Below are 15,356 nucleotides of genomic sequence, written 5' to 3' on the forward strand. Positions count from 1 at the left end.
TTTTGGCAAACTCCAAGCGGGCTTTTACTGAAGAGTGGCTTCCGTCTGGCCACTCTACTATAAAGGCCTGATTGGTGGAGTGCTGCAAAGATGCTTGTCCTTCTGGAAGGTTCTCCCATCTCCAAAGAAGAACTCTGGAGCTCTTTCAGAGTAACCATCAGGTTCTTGGTCACCTCCCTGACCAAGGCCGTTCTCCCCCGATTGCTCAGTTTGGCCGGGCGGCCAGCACTAGGAAGAGTCTTGGTGGTTCCAAACTTCTTCCATTTAAGAATGATGGAGGCCACTGTGTTCTTGGGGAACTTCAATGCTGCAGAAATGTGTTGGTACCCTTCCCCAGATCTGTGCCTCGACACAATACTGTCTTGGAGCTCTACTGACAATTCCTTCGACCTCATGTCTTCGTTTTTGCTCTGACATGTACTGTCAGCTGTGGGACCTTATATAGACAGGTGTGTGCCTTTCCAAATCATGTCCAATCAATTGAATTTACCACAGGTGGGCTCCAGTAAAGTTGGAGAAACAGGTTAAGGATGATCAATGGAAACAGGATGCACTTGAGCGCAATTTTGAGTCTCATAGCGAAGGGTCTGAAAACTTATGTAAATAATGTCAGTTGACATTTTTTTTTATACATTTTCAAAATCAAAATACTTGTTTTCGCTTTGTTATGGGGTATTGTCTATAACACATCCATTTTAGAATAAGGCTGTAACGTAACAACATGTGGAAAAAGACAAGGGGTCTGAATACTTTCCCAATGCTCTGTGAGTGTGTGTGTATATATATGACATTCATTTTAAGTAATATGTGTAACACTGATTAAAATGAATATATATATATATATATATATATATACATACTTATCAGTGTTACACATATTACTTAATGAATGTGATGATACCAGGCTAGGGTTTGGGACCATCTTTATTTTACCTTTTAACTTCATGTCTTGTTCATTTGTTTCCAAATGTCCCCTATAATATGAGGGTAACAAACATGCTGCTGACCAAACTCATCTGCAATTATGTCCTGATTTAATATTCTGACTCTGTTGTTCCTGTTAACATACAATAACATTTAACTAACAGCCTGATTTAATATCCTGACTGTTGTTCCTGTTAACATACAATAACATTTAACTAACAACCTGATTTAATATCCAGTATAACAGCCGTGTACCTGTCTTATACCAGGTTACAAACACACTGTGTTCTCCCCATCATCCAGGTTTCAGTCGTCAGATAGTGGCGCTTTTCAAGGACCACGCTATCCAGTTCAGCAGTTTTGACATCCTGTCAGACGAGGAAGTGAGAGGAGGGCTGAAGACCTTCTCCAACTGGCCCACCTACCCTCAGGTTTACGTTAACGGAGAACTCGTAGGGGGACTGGACATTGTCAAGGTGAGTAATGTCAAACACACATTTAGCCCTACACATTTCTCTTTTTCCCGGGAACTGAGGCGAGCGAAAACAAAACAAACATGGACAACAACAAAATGAAAAATGGAACCCTTGTAAAAATACTAAATAACCTTGGTATAATACCTAGAGACCTCACCTAGAGATTTGAGCCTTTTGGTGTAATGGTTTTGGAATGACAGAGACCAGGGTTTGAGTCCTGGTCAGGATACCCTCCTAATGAACTACATTGGTTTCAGCAGTTGGATAGCACTATTGAAAGCATGTCCCAGCCAAGTTAGAGGGCATCGGTCTGTCACTCTTCATAATGGGATGTTCTATGTATAGCATTCTATTAAAGTAATCAGGCACTGTCTTTTCTGTGTTGATCTGCTTCAACTTCTATTCAGCTTGAATTCTACATTTAACACAATCTAGCATGCAAATATATTTAGACAGCTGACGCAAGCACAAATCAAATCACATTGTCTTCAGGAAATGTACTTGAGTCATATTTTTTCTTACCTTTTCGATGTGTTCACTGCAGGCTGACTAGCAGCTATTAAGTTGCAGTGTTTATTTAAATACGTGCCCAGATCAACCTGAAGTATCTACCAAACAAGTTTTACAGCAACATAATCCAAAAAGGGAAGCTACTAAAATGTTTTCCTATTACTGTTCGCTACTCACAAAATATTATTTTAATTCCCAGGATTTGATTCACCGCAATCGAACCGAATCCCAACTACTACAAAGGCGAAGCGAATCATTCGATTTGTAAAAAAAAGAAAAATAAATTGGGGGGACTGAGCAGTTCTGGACTGGTTCCGACCGATATTTCTGTGTACAGTGGGCTCTGTGAACGGCGCAACATCAATTGCTTTACGCTCCCTAAAAGCGCTGGTTGTCCCGATTTTCATATGCACTATTACAAGCGCAGCTGTGAGGTTCACAGACACAGGAAATCGGCCATTTGCATGGGGAGCGACACGTGACATTTTCTGGCCTATCCAGACAAAGAAAGAATTTCCTGTGTCTGGGAACCTCATAGCTGTGCTTTGTAGTGGCGCATATGAAATGGGAGACTCCAGCGGACGAAACAAAAACAGTTTCATCTCACTGTGATGGTCTCAGGTGGATTTAATGTGCTCTACAGGAAAAATTACTATTTCGTAGAATTGACAAGACCACTTTCTTGTGGTCTCAGACGGACAAAACCACTTGTAGCGAGTTGCTGGCGTTCTGCCTAGGAGGCCAGCATCCCGGAGTCGCCTCTTCACTGTTGACATTGAGACTGGTGTTTTGCGGGTACTATTTAATGAAGCTGCCAGTTGAGGACTTGTGAGGCGTCAAACTAGACACTCTAATGTATTTGTCCTCTTGCTCAGTTGTGCACCGGGGCCTCCCACTCCTCTTTCTATTCTGGTTAGAGCCAGTTTGTGCTGTTCTGTGAAGGGAGTAGTACACAGCGTTGTACGAGATCTTCAGTTTCTTGGCAATTTCTCGCATTGAATAGCCTTCATTTCTCAGAACAAGAATAGACTGATGAGTTTCAGAAGAAATGTATTTGTTTCTCTGGTCATTATGAGCCTGTAATCGAACCCACAAATGCTGATGCTCCAGATACTCAACTAGTCTAAAGAAGGCCAGTTTTATTGCTTCTTTAATCAGAACAAGTTTTCAGCTGTGCTAGCATAATTGCAAAAGGGTTTTTTAATGATCAATTATCCTTTTAAGATGATAAACTTGGATTAACTAACACAATGTGCCATTGTAACACAGGAATGATGGTTGCTGATAATGGGCCTCTGTACGCCTATGTAGATATTCCATAAAAAAATCTGCCGTTTCCTGCTACAATAGTCATTTCCAACATTAACAATGTCTACACTGTATTTCTGATCAATTTGATGTTATTTTAATGGACAACAAATGAGCTTTTCTTTCAAAAACAAGGACATTTTTAAGTGACCACAAACTTTTGAACGGTAGTGTGTGTTAGTGTGATTGAGACTGTAGGTGTGTGTTAGTGATTCAGACTGTAGGTGTGTGTTTGAGTGTGATTGAGACTGTGTGTGTGTTAGTGTGATTGAGACTGTTGGTGTGTGTGTTAGTGTGATTGAGACTGTAGGTGTGTGTGTTAGTGTGATTCAGACTGTAGGTGTGTGTGTGTTAGTGTGATTGAGACTGTAGGTGTGTGTGCTAGTGTGATTCAGACTGTAGGTGTGTGTGTTAGTGTGATTCAGACTGTAGGTGTGTGTGTTAGTGTGATTCAGACTGTAGGTGTGTGTGTGTTAGTGTGATTCAGACTGTAGGTGTGTGTGTGTTAGTGATTCAGACTGTAGGTGTGTGTGTTAGTGTGATTCAGACTGTAGGTGTGTGTGTTAGTGTGATTCAGACTGTAGGTGTGTGTTAGTGTGTAGGTACAGTAGATCAAAGGGCCTCTGCAGTGATCCAGTGACCCATCTCAGTGTTGATACCTGTTGTAGGAACTAGCTGAATCTGGAGAGCTGGAGAATACCTGTCCCAAGGCTGTCACACTGGAGCACAGGTAAAACTCACCTTTACACACACACACACACACACACACACACACACACACACACACACAGACACACACAGACGTGGAAGATGGCACGTTGTATTGTTTGACTTATGGACTGTCCTTATAACCTCCAGGTTGAAGTCGACCATCAACAGGAGTCCAGTCATGCTATTCATGAAGGGCAATAAAGAGGTACGTAGGTGTCACTATATCATAACAGGGCAATAAAGAGGTACGTAGGTGTCACTATATCATAACAGGGCAATAAAGAGGTACGTAGGTGTCACTATATCATAACAGGGCAATAAAGAGGTACGTAGGTGTCACTATATCATAACAGGGCAATAAAGAGGTGCGTAGGTGTCACTGTATCATAACAGGGCAATGAAGAGGTACGTAGGTGTCACTATATCATAACAGGGCAATAAAGAGGTACGTAGGTGTCACTATCATAACAGGGCAATGAAGAGGTACGTAGGTGTCACTATATCATAACAGGGCAATAAACCTATGTGTTTGTTTGGTCTGTGTACTTAATTAATGGAATAGAATGGGGGCGGCAGGTAGCCTAGTGGTTAGAGCGTTGGGCCAGTAACCGAAAGGCTGCAAGATCGAATCCCCGAGCTGACAAGGTAAAAATCTGTCATTCTGCCCCTGAACAAGGGCCGTCATTGTAAATAAGAATTTGTTCGTTACTGACTTGCCTAGTTAAATAAAGATAAAAAAATAAGAAAAGGAATAGAAAAGGAGAATAGGACTTGAATATAATTGCAGCTAATCGTAAATAAATACTATGCATAACATACATGGACAATAAACTGAGGCTTGTGTTTGGCCTATATAATACAATTCTAATATAACTTCAAGAGGTAACAGTTGGCCTATATACTCTGCCATATCTAGTAGATAAGGACAATTGGTATTGCATACATTTCAACAGAACTGAGGCTAATCTAAAATCAATAATGTTCTTCTCACAGAGCAGTGCGATTTTTTTTTCCCCCCTCACACACACACACACACACACACACACACACACACACACACACACACACACACACACACACACACACACACACACACACACACACACACACACACATGGTTCTTCTACCCTCCTCCTTCTTCACACACCTATTGATTGCTGCTGCTCACAGATGAACAGATATCTTCAGAGTAGTTTAAACCTAGTCCCCTGTGAATCCCATCTCTCCCTTTTCGCTCACTGGGTTTTTTATTTTAGATATGGATCTTTATTAGTTTTCCCTCCATTTCTTAAAAGACAGTTTAGAAGTGGGTCCTGTGAAACCAATAGGAGTTGAAACTTGCTCAGTGAAAGCTTTAGTTTGGTGCTATTCATTCTGGAGTGAAGAAGTCCCAACTCATCCTGCTTCAGAGTAGTACTTTTTATTTATTTTAATTTGTATTCTTTATTTAACTAGGGCAAGTCAGTTAAGAACAAGTTCTTATTTACAATGACGGCCTAGGAACAGTGGGTTAATAACTGCCTTGTTCAGGGGCAGAATGACAGATTTTTTACCTTGTCGGCTCGGGGATTTTTATATTAGCTATTTGAAATTATCTTTGTCTTAAAAAAAAAATTTGAAGACCAGAAACATTGCTTCCTGTGATTTTTGTTCTGTAATAAAAATGGTTTGTGTGGACTCACCTGTTGAAGGATCTGAAATGAGTTAATATGTTTATTATAAAGTGTATGTTCTTTGTTAATCAGACCCATGTCAGGATCTTAAGTTATCTGGTTTATATCTAAAGTCTGTTTTTCTTCCTGTGTCTGTAGCAAGCCAAATGTGGATTCAGTCGTCAGATACTGGAGATAATGAACAGTGCAGGGTAAGATAACACCACTATATCATGATACTGAACAGCTCAGGGTGAGGTAACACCACTATATCATGATAATGAACAGCTCAGGGTGAGGTAACACCACTATATCATGATAATGAACAGCTCAGGGTGAGGTAACACCACTATATCATGATAATGAACAGCTCAGGGTGAGGTAACACCACTATATCATGATAATGAACAGCGCAGGGTGAGGTAACACCACTATATCATGATAATGAACAGCTCAGGGTGAGGTAACACCACTATATCATGATAATGAACAGCTCAGGGTGAGGTAACACCACTATATCATGATAATGAACAGCTCAGGGTGAGAACACCACTATATCATGATAATGAACAGCTCAGGGTGAGGTAACACCACTATATCATGATAATGAACAGCTCAGGGTGAGGTAACACCACTATATCATGATAATGAACAGCGCAGGGTGAGGTAACACCACTATATCATGATAATGAACAGCTCAGGGTGAGGTAACACCACTATATCATGATAATGAACAGCTCAGGGTGAGAACACCACTATATCATGATAATGAACAGCTCAGGGTGAGAACACCACTATATCATGTTGTTGTTGATTTATTTAGATAAGATGACTTCATGTTATATTTAGTGTTAATTATTCATATAGATTCAGATAAATTTGAATCACATGTTAACTCCAGTGGGATATTCCTTAGTGTTCACTGCATCCAGGGGAGTAGAGATCTAAAGGGAATGAATGGAGACAGAGAAAAGGTTGTTTATAATATGATGTGTTGGTTAATATCCTGCCTGTGTTTATAATATGATGTGTTGGTTAATATCCTGCCTGTGTTTATAATATGATGTGTTGGTTAACTGTGTTTATAATATGATGTGTTGGTTAACTGTGTTTATAATATGATGTGTTGGTTAACTGTGTTTATAATATGTGTTGGTTGACTGTGTTTATAATATGTGTTGGTTAACTGTGTTTATAATATGATGTGTTGGTTAACATCCTGCCTGTGTTTATAATATGTGTTGGTTAACTGTGTTTATAATATGTGTTGGTTAACTGTGTTTATAATATGGTGTGTTGGTTAACTGTGTTTATAATATGATGTGTTGGTTAACTGTGTTTATAATATGATGTGTTGGTTAACTGTGTTTATAATATGATGTGTTGGTTAACTGTGTTTATAATATGATGTGTTGGTTAACTGTGTTTATAATATGATGTGTTGGTTAACATCCTGCCTGTGTTTATAATATGATGTGTTGGTTAACTGTGTTTATAATATGATGTGTTGGTTAACTGTGTTTATAATATGATGTGTTGGTTAACATCCTGCCTGTGTTTATAATATGATGTGTTGGTTAACTGTGTTTATAATATGATGTGTTGGTTAACTGTGTTTATAATATGATGTGTTGGTTAACTGTGTTTATAATATGATGTGTTGGTTAATATCCTGCCTGTGTTTATAATATGATGTGTTGGTTAACTGTGTTTATAATATGATGTGTTGGTTAACTGTGTTTATAATATGATGTGTTGGTTAACTGTGTTTATAATATGATGTGTTGGTTAACATCCTGCCTGTGTTTATAATATGATGTGTTGGTTAACTGTGTTTATAATATGATGTGTTGGTTAATATCCTGCCTGTGTTTATAATATGATGTGTTGGTTAACTGTGTTTATAATATGATGTGTTGGTTAATATCCTGCCTGTGTTTATAATATGATGTGTTGGTTAATATCCTGCCTGTGTTTATAATATGATGTGTTGGTTAACTGTGTTTATAATATGATGTGTTGGTTAACTGTGTTTATAATATGATGTGTTGGTTAACTGTGTTTATAATATAATGTGTTGGTTAACTGTGTTTATAATATAATGTGTTGGTTAACTGTGTTTATAATATGATGTGTTGGTTAACATCCTGCCTGTGTTTATAATATGATGTGTTGGTTAATATCCTGCCTGTGTTTATAATATGATGTGTTGGTTAATATCCTGCCTGTGTTTATAATATGATGTGTTGGTTAATATCCTGCCTGTGTTTATAATATGATGTGTTGGTTAACTGTGTTTATAATATGATGTGTTGGTTAATATCCTGCCTGTGTTTATAATATGATGTGTTGGTTAATATCCTGCCTGTGTTTATAATATGATGTGTTGGTTAACTGTGTTTATAATATGATGCGCTGGTTAACTGTGTTTATAATATGATGTGTTGGTTAATATCCTGCCTGTGTTTATAATATGATGTGTTGGTTAATATCCTGCCTGTGTTTATAATAAGATGTCTTGGTTAACTGTGTTTATAATATGATGTGTTGGTTAACTGTGTTTATAATATGATGTGTTGGTTAACTGTGTTTATAATATGGTGTGTTGGTTAACTGTGTTTATAATATGATGTGTTGGTTAACTGTGTTTATAATATGATGTGTTGGTTAACTGTGTTTATAATATGATGTGTTGGTTAACTGTGTTTATAATATGATGTGTTGGTTAACTGTGTTTATAATATGATGTGTTGGTTAACTGTGTTTATAATATGATGTGTTGGTTAATATCCTGCCTGTGTTTATAATATGGTGTGTTGGTTAACTGTGTTTATAATATGATGTGTTGGTTAACTGTGTTTATAATATGATGTGTTGGTTAACTGTGTTTATAATATGATGTGTTGGTTAACTGTGTTTATAATATGATGTGTTGGTTAACTGTGTTTATAATATGATGTGTTGGTTAACTGTGTTTATAATATGATGTGTTGGTTAACTGTGTTTATAATATGATGTGTTGGTTAACTGTGTTTATAATATGATGTGTTGGTTAACTGTGTTTATAATATGATGCGCTGGTTAACATCCTGCCTGTGTTTTCTGTTTGCAGAGTGGAATATAGCACCTTTGATATCCTGGAAGATGAGGAGGTAAAAGAGGCTGTCTGTGACATTTGCTTTAGATTATTTTAAGTGAAGTATTTTTTTTAATCAGCAGTGATATTCAGAAAAGCAGGTTGTATATTGTATTTTTAGATGTTTGATCCTTGTGACCAAAGTCCCTTGAAACTTTGTCTCCCCCCCAAAAAAACTATGTTGGTGAAACCTAAAGATGTTTTCTTCATTTATCTTCCAATTTCCAGGTTAGACAGGGGCTGAAGACATACTCAAACTGGCCAACGTACCCTCAGCTATACGTCAAGGGGGAACTCATTGGTGGGCTGGACATTGTGAAAGTGAGAAGTGATTTTTGTTTTACACCTCAGACCATAATTGTACTTATTACCTCCACTTAGTCCTGGACTAGTCTTAATATGTCTATAAACCATTCACAATGGAGATCCTCCGTTTAAAATAGTTTTTAGTCCTAAACTAGGCTGAATCTGTGTCTGTGGAAACCAACCCTTTATAGGATCAGCTAGGCATGTCACAGTGTCATAGACAGACAGAGCCAACAGCAGTACCACAGACTCTCCACCAGGTGTCACTAAAGCACCGTGTTCTGTTAGCTTAGCCTGCTTAATGTCCTCATCCATGTACAGTCAGACAGGGGTCATCGTCGGTAGTAAAAAGCACAGAGGAAAAGATTGGTGTGATGTAAATATCAAGGTTTCTTAGTGAACTACATTAAACCATGCTAGGGAGGTTAAAGTCCTCAGGGTGTGTCTAACAGCAATCCTCTGTTAGATATGTGTACTTATTTCACCAAGAGCCTTGCTTTGTATAAACTAGGCCTGTAGTCCGCGTGGGTTTAAAGCAGCGTATTAACCAGCAGTGGCTAGTGATTGATATCAGCTGGAGGTCAGTTTTAATAGATCACCTGTCAATCACTGTTCTTTTAAGGACTGCATTGTGATGTCACTGAGTTTCATTAGACAGGAGTTCTCTGTGTATCTATTCATTAGACAGGAGTTCTCTGTGTATCTATTCATAGTTAGTTTCATGAGACAGGAGTTCTCTGTGTATCTATTCATAGTGAGTTACATGAGACAGGAGTTCTCTGTGTATCTATTCATAGTGCGTTTCATTAGACAGGAGTTCTCTGTGTATCTATTCATAGTTAGTTTCATTAGACAGGAGTTCTCTGTGTATCTATTCATAGTTAGTTTCATTAGACAGGAGTTCTCTGTGTATCTATTCATAGTGCGTTTCATTAGACAGGAGTTCTCTGTGTATCTATTCATAGTTAGTTTCATTAGACAGGAGTTCTCTGTGTATCTATTCATAGTTAGTTTCATTAGACAGGAGTTCTCTGTGTATCTATTCATAGTTAGTTTCATTAGACAGGAGTTCTCTGTGTATCTATTCATAGTTAGTTTCATGAGACAGGAGTTCTCTGTGTATCTATTCATTAGACAGGAGTTCTCTGTGTATCTATTCATAGTTAGTTTCATTAGACAGTTCTCTGTGTATCTATTCATAGTGAGTTTCATTAGACAGGAGTTCTCTGTGTATCTATTCATAGTTAGTTTCATTAGACAGGAGTTCTCTGTGTATCTATTCATAGTTAGTTACATTAGACAGGAGTTCTCTGTGTATCTATTCATAGTTAGTTTCATTAGACAGTTCTCTGTGTATCTATTCATAGTGAGTTACATTAGACAGGAGTTCTCTGTGTATCTATTCATTAGACAGGAGTTCTCTGTGTATCTATTCATAGTTAGTTTCATTAGACAGGAGTTCTCTGTGTATCTATTCATAGTGAGTTACATTAGACAGGAGTTCTCTGTATCTATTCATAGTGAGTTTCATTAGACAGGAGTTCTCTGTGTATCTATTCATAGTGAGTTTCATTAGACAGGAGTTCTCTGTGTATCTATTCATAGTGCGTTTCATTAGACAGGAGTTCTCTGTGTATCTATTCATAGTTAGTTTCATTAGACAGGAGTTCTCTGTGTATCTATTCATAGTTAGTTTCATTAGACAGGAGTTCTCTGTGTATCTATTCATAGTTAGTTTCATTAGACAGGAGTTCTCTGTGTATCTATTCATAGTTAGTTTCATTAGACAGGAGTTCTCTGTGTATCTATTCATAGTGAGTTTCATGAGACAGTTCTCTGTGTATCTATTCATAGTGAGTTTCATGAGACAGTTCTCTGTGTATCTATTCATAGTGAGTTTCATGAGACAGGAGTTCTCTGTGTATCTATTCATAGTGAGTTTCATGAGACAGGAGTTCTCTGTGTATCTATTCATAGTGAGTTTCATTAGACAGGAGTTCTCTGTGTATCTATTCATAGTGAGTTTCATGAGACAGGTGTTCTCTGTGTATCTATTCATAGTGAGTTTCATTAGACAGGAGTTCTCTGTGTATCTATTCATAGTGAGTTTCATTAGACAGGAGTTCTCTGTGTATCTATTCATAGTTAGTTTCATTAGACAGGAGTTCTCTGTGTATCTATTCATAGTGAGTTTCATTAGACAGGAGTTCTCTGTGTATCTATTCATAGTGAGTTTCATGAGACAGGAGTTCTCTGTGTATCTATTCATAGTGAGTTTCATTAGACAGGAGTTCTCTGTGTATCTATTCATAGTTAGTTTCATTAGACAGGAGTTCTCTGTGTATCTATTCATAGTGAGTTTCATTAGACAGGAGTTCTCTGTGTATCTATTCATAGTGAGTTTCATTAGACAGGAGTTCTCTGTGTATCTATTCATAGTGAGTTTCATTAGACAGGAGTTCTCTGTGTATCTATTCATAGTGAGTTTCATTAGACAGGAGTTCTCTGTGTATCTATTCATAGTGAGTTTCATGAGACAGGAGTTCTCAGGAGTTTTTTCATGTATCAGCTGGTATGAAGACCAGACCTGTATTGACATGTTTTCTGTGTTTTTACAGGAGCTTAAAGAGAGTGGAGACCTTTCTTCTGTCCTGAGGGGTGAATGCTAGATGCCTTTCTTCTGTCCTAAGGATGAATGCTAGATGCCAGTAGCACTGTTACTGTGATGGGAATAAGCTATGGACTACTCTTCACCTCTCTTCCCCACTCTACCCTCTTCTCTTCCCCACTCTACCATCTTAGAACTTCCTTAACCTCTCACTTAAAGCCAACAAGGTCACAGTGAATGCAGTCTGAGGCACGAGGGATGAAATAAGTCGTATATTATCCATCCATTGATTTTTCGAAACATACCACAGGTGTCCAAATAAACCCAATTGATCAAAGTGCATTTTGCCACCACCACCAGCTGCAAATATAATAAAGTAATCCATGATGCTACCTGACTGTTTTCCTTATTTGTCTTTAGAACCTTAGAGAACACAGCAGTCAGAGCAAAGAACTAGAACCTTAGAACACAGCAGTCAGAGCAAAGAACTAGAACCTTAGAACACAGCAGTCAGAGCAAAGAACTAGAACCTTAGAACACAGCAGTCAGAGAAAAGACATAGAAGTGGCCTCCCCATTCAAGTCAATGATGACATAATGGGTGGACTGGCAGCCATTCCATAGATCATTGGACCCCCCCCCCCCCTCCATAGAAATGGACGTGGTGCACGCAGAATGTTCCCCAGTACTGGAAGGCAGGGTCTGAGTGAAAACGTTTGTGAGCCCCTGCTATAGATTGTATTGTATTTTGTTTTATTACATTTACATGGTTACAGTGCATTCAGAAAGTATTCAGACCCCTTGACTTTTTCTACATTTTGTTACGTTACAGCCTCATCAATCATCAAAATCCCTCATCAAAATACACACAATACCCCATAATGACAAAGTAAAAACAGTTTTAGAAATGTTTGCACATTTTTTGAAATAAAGATACCGTTTTACATAAGTATTCAGACCCTTTGCTATGAGACTTGAAATTGAGCTCAGGTGCTTCTTGTTTCCATTGATCATCCTTGAGATGTTTCTACAACTTGATTGGAGTCCACCTGTGGTATATTCTAATGATTGGTCATGATTTGGAAAGGCACACACCTGTCTATATAAGGTCCCACAGTTGACAGTACATGTCAGAGCAAAAACCAAGCCATGAGGTCGAAGGAATTGTCCATAGAGCTCCGAGACAGGATTGTGTCGAGGCACAGATCTGGGGAAGGGTACCAACACATTTCTGCAGCATTGACGTTTTCCAAGAACACAGTGGCCTCCATTTTGAAATGGAAGAATTTTGGAACCACCAAGACTATTCCTAGAGATGGGTGCCTGGTCAAACTGAGAAATTGGGGGAGAAGGGCCTTGGTCAGGGAGGTGACCAAGAACCCGATGGTCACTGACAGAGCTCCTCTGTGGAGATGGGAGAACCTTCCAGAAGGATAACCTTCTCTGCAGCGCTCAACCAATCAGGCATTTATGGTAGTGGCCAGACAGAAGCCACTCCTCAGTAAAAGGCACATGACAGCCCACTTGGAGTTCCCACTTAGGAGAAATGAGTAGCCCTGTGCCACCACCGCGACAACCAGATGTTCTCAGACTAGGAGAGAAAAAGTAGTCAGATGAAGAGAGAGCAGCCGGAGTAGCAGTGTTCTCTGGGGTGATCCATGTCTCCATCAGGGACAAAAAGTCTAGGGACTGAAGGGCAGCATAGGCTGAGATGAACTCTGCGTTCTTGACCGCAGATCGGCAGTTCCAAACGCTGCCAGAGACCAAGAACTCCCCCGCCGCTTACAGCTGCTGCTGAGAAACCAAGGGAGACTGAAGAACTAATTACCTAACAGGTGAAGAGCACACCTCCCTGCACGAACTGCTGATTGCCTAGGAGAGGTGAAGAGCACACCTCCCTGCACTAACTGCTGATTGCCTAGGAGAGGTGAAACCACACCCCTTCCAATACACCCACTGATTACCAACACATGTCACAAATTGCCCTGCCCCTTGATCCTGGTTGATGTGTCAACAACTATCTGCAAGTTATGATCAGTCAGCAGTTCACACACCAATTAGACCACTGGGAAGACAGGCAGGACTTAAAGTAGATGACCCTAGCTAGCAAAAAGACAGTACTAGACCACAACAGATATAGACATCACTCCTGGAGATATCAGGAGTTCTCTAGCTATAGAATGATTCAGTGTGGCTCATTAAGAAATTCAGCAGGTACATCCCCCGGATCAGTCTCCCCTGTTATCTCACAGAAGCATTTATTTAACCTTTCTTTTATTAAACCTTTATTTATCAACCTTTATTTATTCAACCTTTCTTTAACCTTTAATTAACCTTTATTTATTCTACCTTTATTTATTAAACCTTTATTTATCAACCTTTATTTATTCCACCTTTCTTTAACCTTTAATTAGCCTTTATTTATTCAACCTGTTTTTAACCTTTATTTATCAACCTTTATTTATTCAACCTTTTTATTCAACCTTTTTATTTAACCTTTATTTATTCAACCTTTATTTATTCAACCTTTATTTATTCAACCTTTTTATTTAACCTTTATTTATTCAACCTTTATTTATTCAACCTTTATTTATTCAACCTTTTTATTTAACCTTTATTTATTCAACCTTTATTTATTCAACCTTTATTTATTCAACCTTTTTATTCAACCTTTATTTATTCAACCTTTTTATTTAACCTTTATTTATTCAACCTTTATTTATTTAAAGCATGCACAATCACTTAATACAGAAGGGATGGTGTTACATGTAGACATATGCTGGAAAGGCAGGGCACTCATTTATCCAGAGTGAGACCCACTGCCACAGTGTCTGGGTAATGAAGTGTGTGTGTGTCGGTCGGTGGGTCGGTCGGTGCTCTGCACACCGGAGTCAATAAAAGTTAACATAGCATTTATATTAATTGACGGTGGTGAGCCGGGTGTCCGTGTGCTCAACCGATACACACACACACACACACACACACACACACACACACACACACACACACTCCTGGCTCTAAGCCAGGGGCGTAGTGGTGGTGCCATTAGGGATGAACAGCCACCCTCATCTTCCCCTCATCCTCCCTACTCCTCCTCATTCTCCTCTCCTGACTTGGAGTACACCTGTGTGTCTCTTGAGGTAATTCTGGTTCTCCAATAAATCCACTGTGTCTGACTGAGGCCCTGTGCATCCATCCTTCTCTCCCTCCCCCCCTCCTTCTCTGCCTCCCCTCCTGCTAACACAGAGAGATGCTGCCTGTTAGTGACTGTTGACACAGAGAGATGCTGCCTGTTAGTGACTGTTGACAGAGAGATGCTGCCTGTTAGTGACTGCTAACACAGAGAGATGCTGCCTCTTAGTGACTGTTGACAGAGAGATGCTGCCTGTTAGTGACTGCTAACACAGAGAGATGCTGCCTGTTAGTGACTGCTAACAGAGAGATGCTGCCTGTTAGTGACTGCTGACAGAGAGAGAGATGCTGCCTGTTAGTGACTGCTGACAGAGAGATGCTGCCTGTTAGTGACTGTTGACAGAGAGAGATGCTGCCTGTTAGTGACTGTTGACAGAGAGAGATGCTGCCTGTTAGTGACTGTTGACAGAGAGAGATGCTGCCTGTTAGTGACTGCTAACAGAGAGATGCTGCCTGTTAGTGACTGCTGACAGAGAGATGCTGCCTGTTAGTGACTGTTGACAGAGAGATGCTGCCTGTTAGTGACTGTTGACA

The 15,356-nt window shown here is 39.2% G+C and overlaps 1 protein-coding gene across 2 annotated transcripts in view; it reads left to right on the top strand.

Annotated features, from left to right (window-relative positions):
• Nucleotides 1-12,023, top strand: part of LOC115152708 (glutaredoxin 3-like) — a 28,728-nt gene extending 16,705 nt beyond the window's left edge. For both annotated transcript variants that reach the window (XM_029697440.1, XM_029697442.1), the window contains 7 exons: nt 1,228-1,400; nt 3,887-3,948; nt 4,077-4,134; nt 5,741-5,793; nt 8,694-8,733; nt 8,946-9,038; nt 11,642-12,023. In XM_029697440.1, the coding sequence (XP_029553300.1) occupies nt 1,228-1,400; nt 3,887-3,948; nt 4,077-4,134; nt 5,741-5,793; nt 8,694-8,733; nt 8,946-9,038; nt 11,642-11,692 (530 nt within the window). In that variant the 3' untranslated portion in view covers nt 11,693-12,023. The remainder of the gene's footprint in view (nt 1-1,227; nt 1,401-3,886; nt 3,949-4,076; nt 4,135-5,740; nt 5,794-8,693; nt 8,734-8,945; nt 9,039-11,641) is intronic.
• The last annotated feature ends 3,333 nt before the right edge of the window (nt 12,024-15,356 follow it).

The sequence above is a fragment of the Salmo trutta genome, chromosome 18, assembly GCF_901001165.1.
Source record: "Salmo trutta chromosome 18, fSalTru1.1, whole genome shotgun sequence".
Lineage (NCBI taxonomy): Eukaryota > Metazoa > Chordata > Actinopteri > Salmoniformes > Salmonidae > Salmo > Salmo trutta.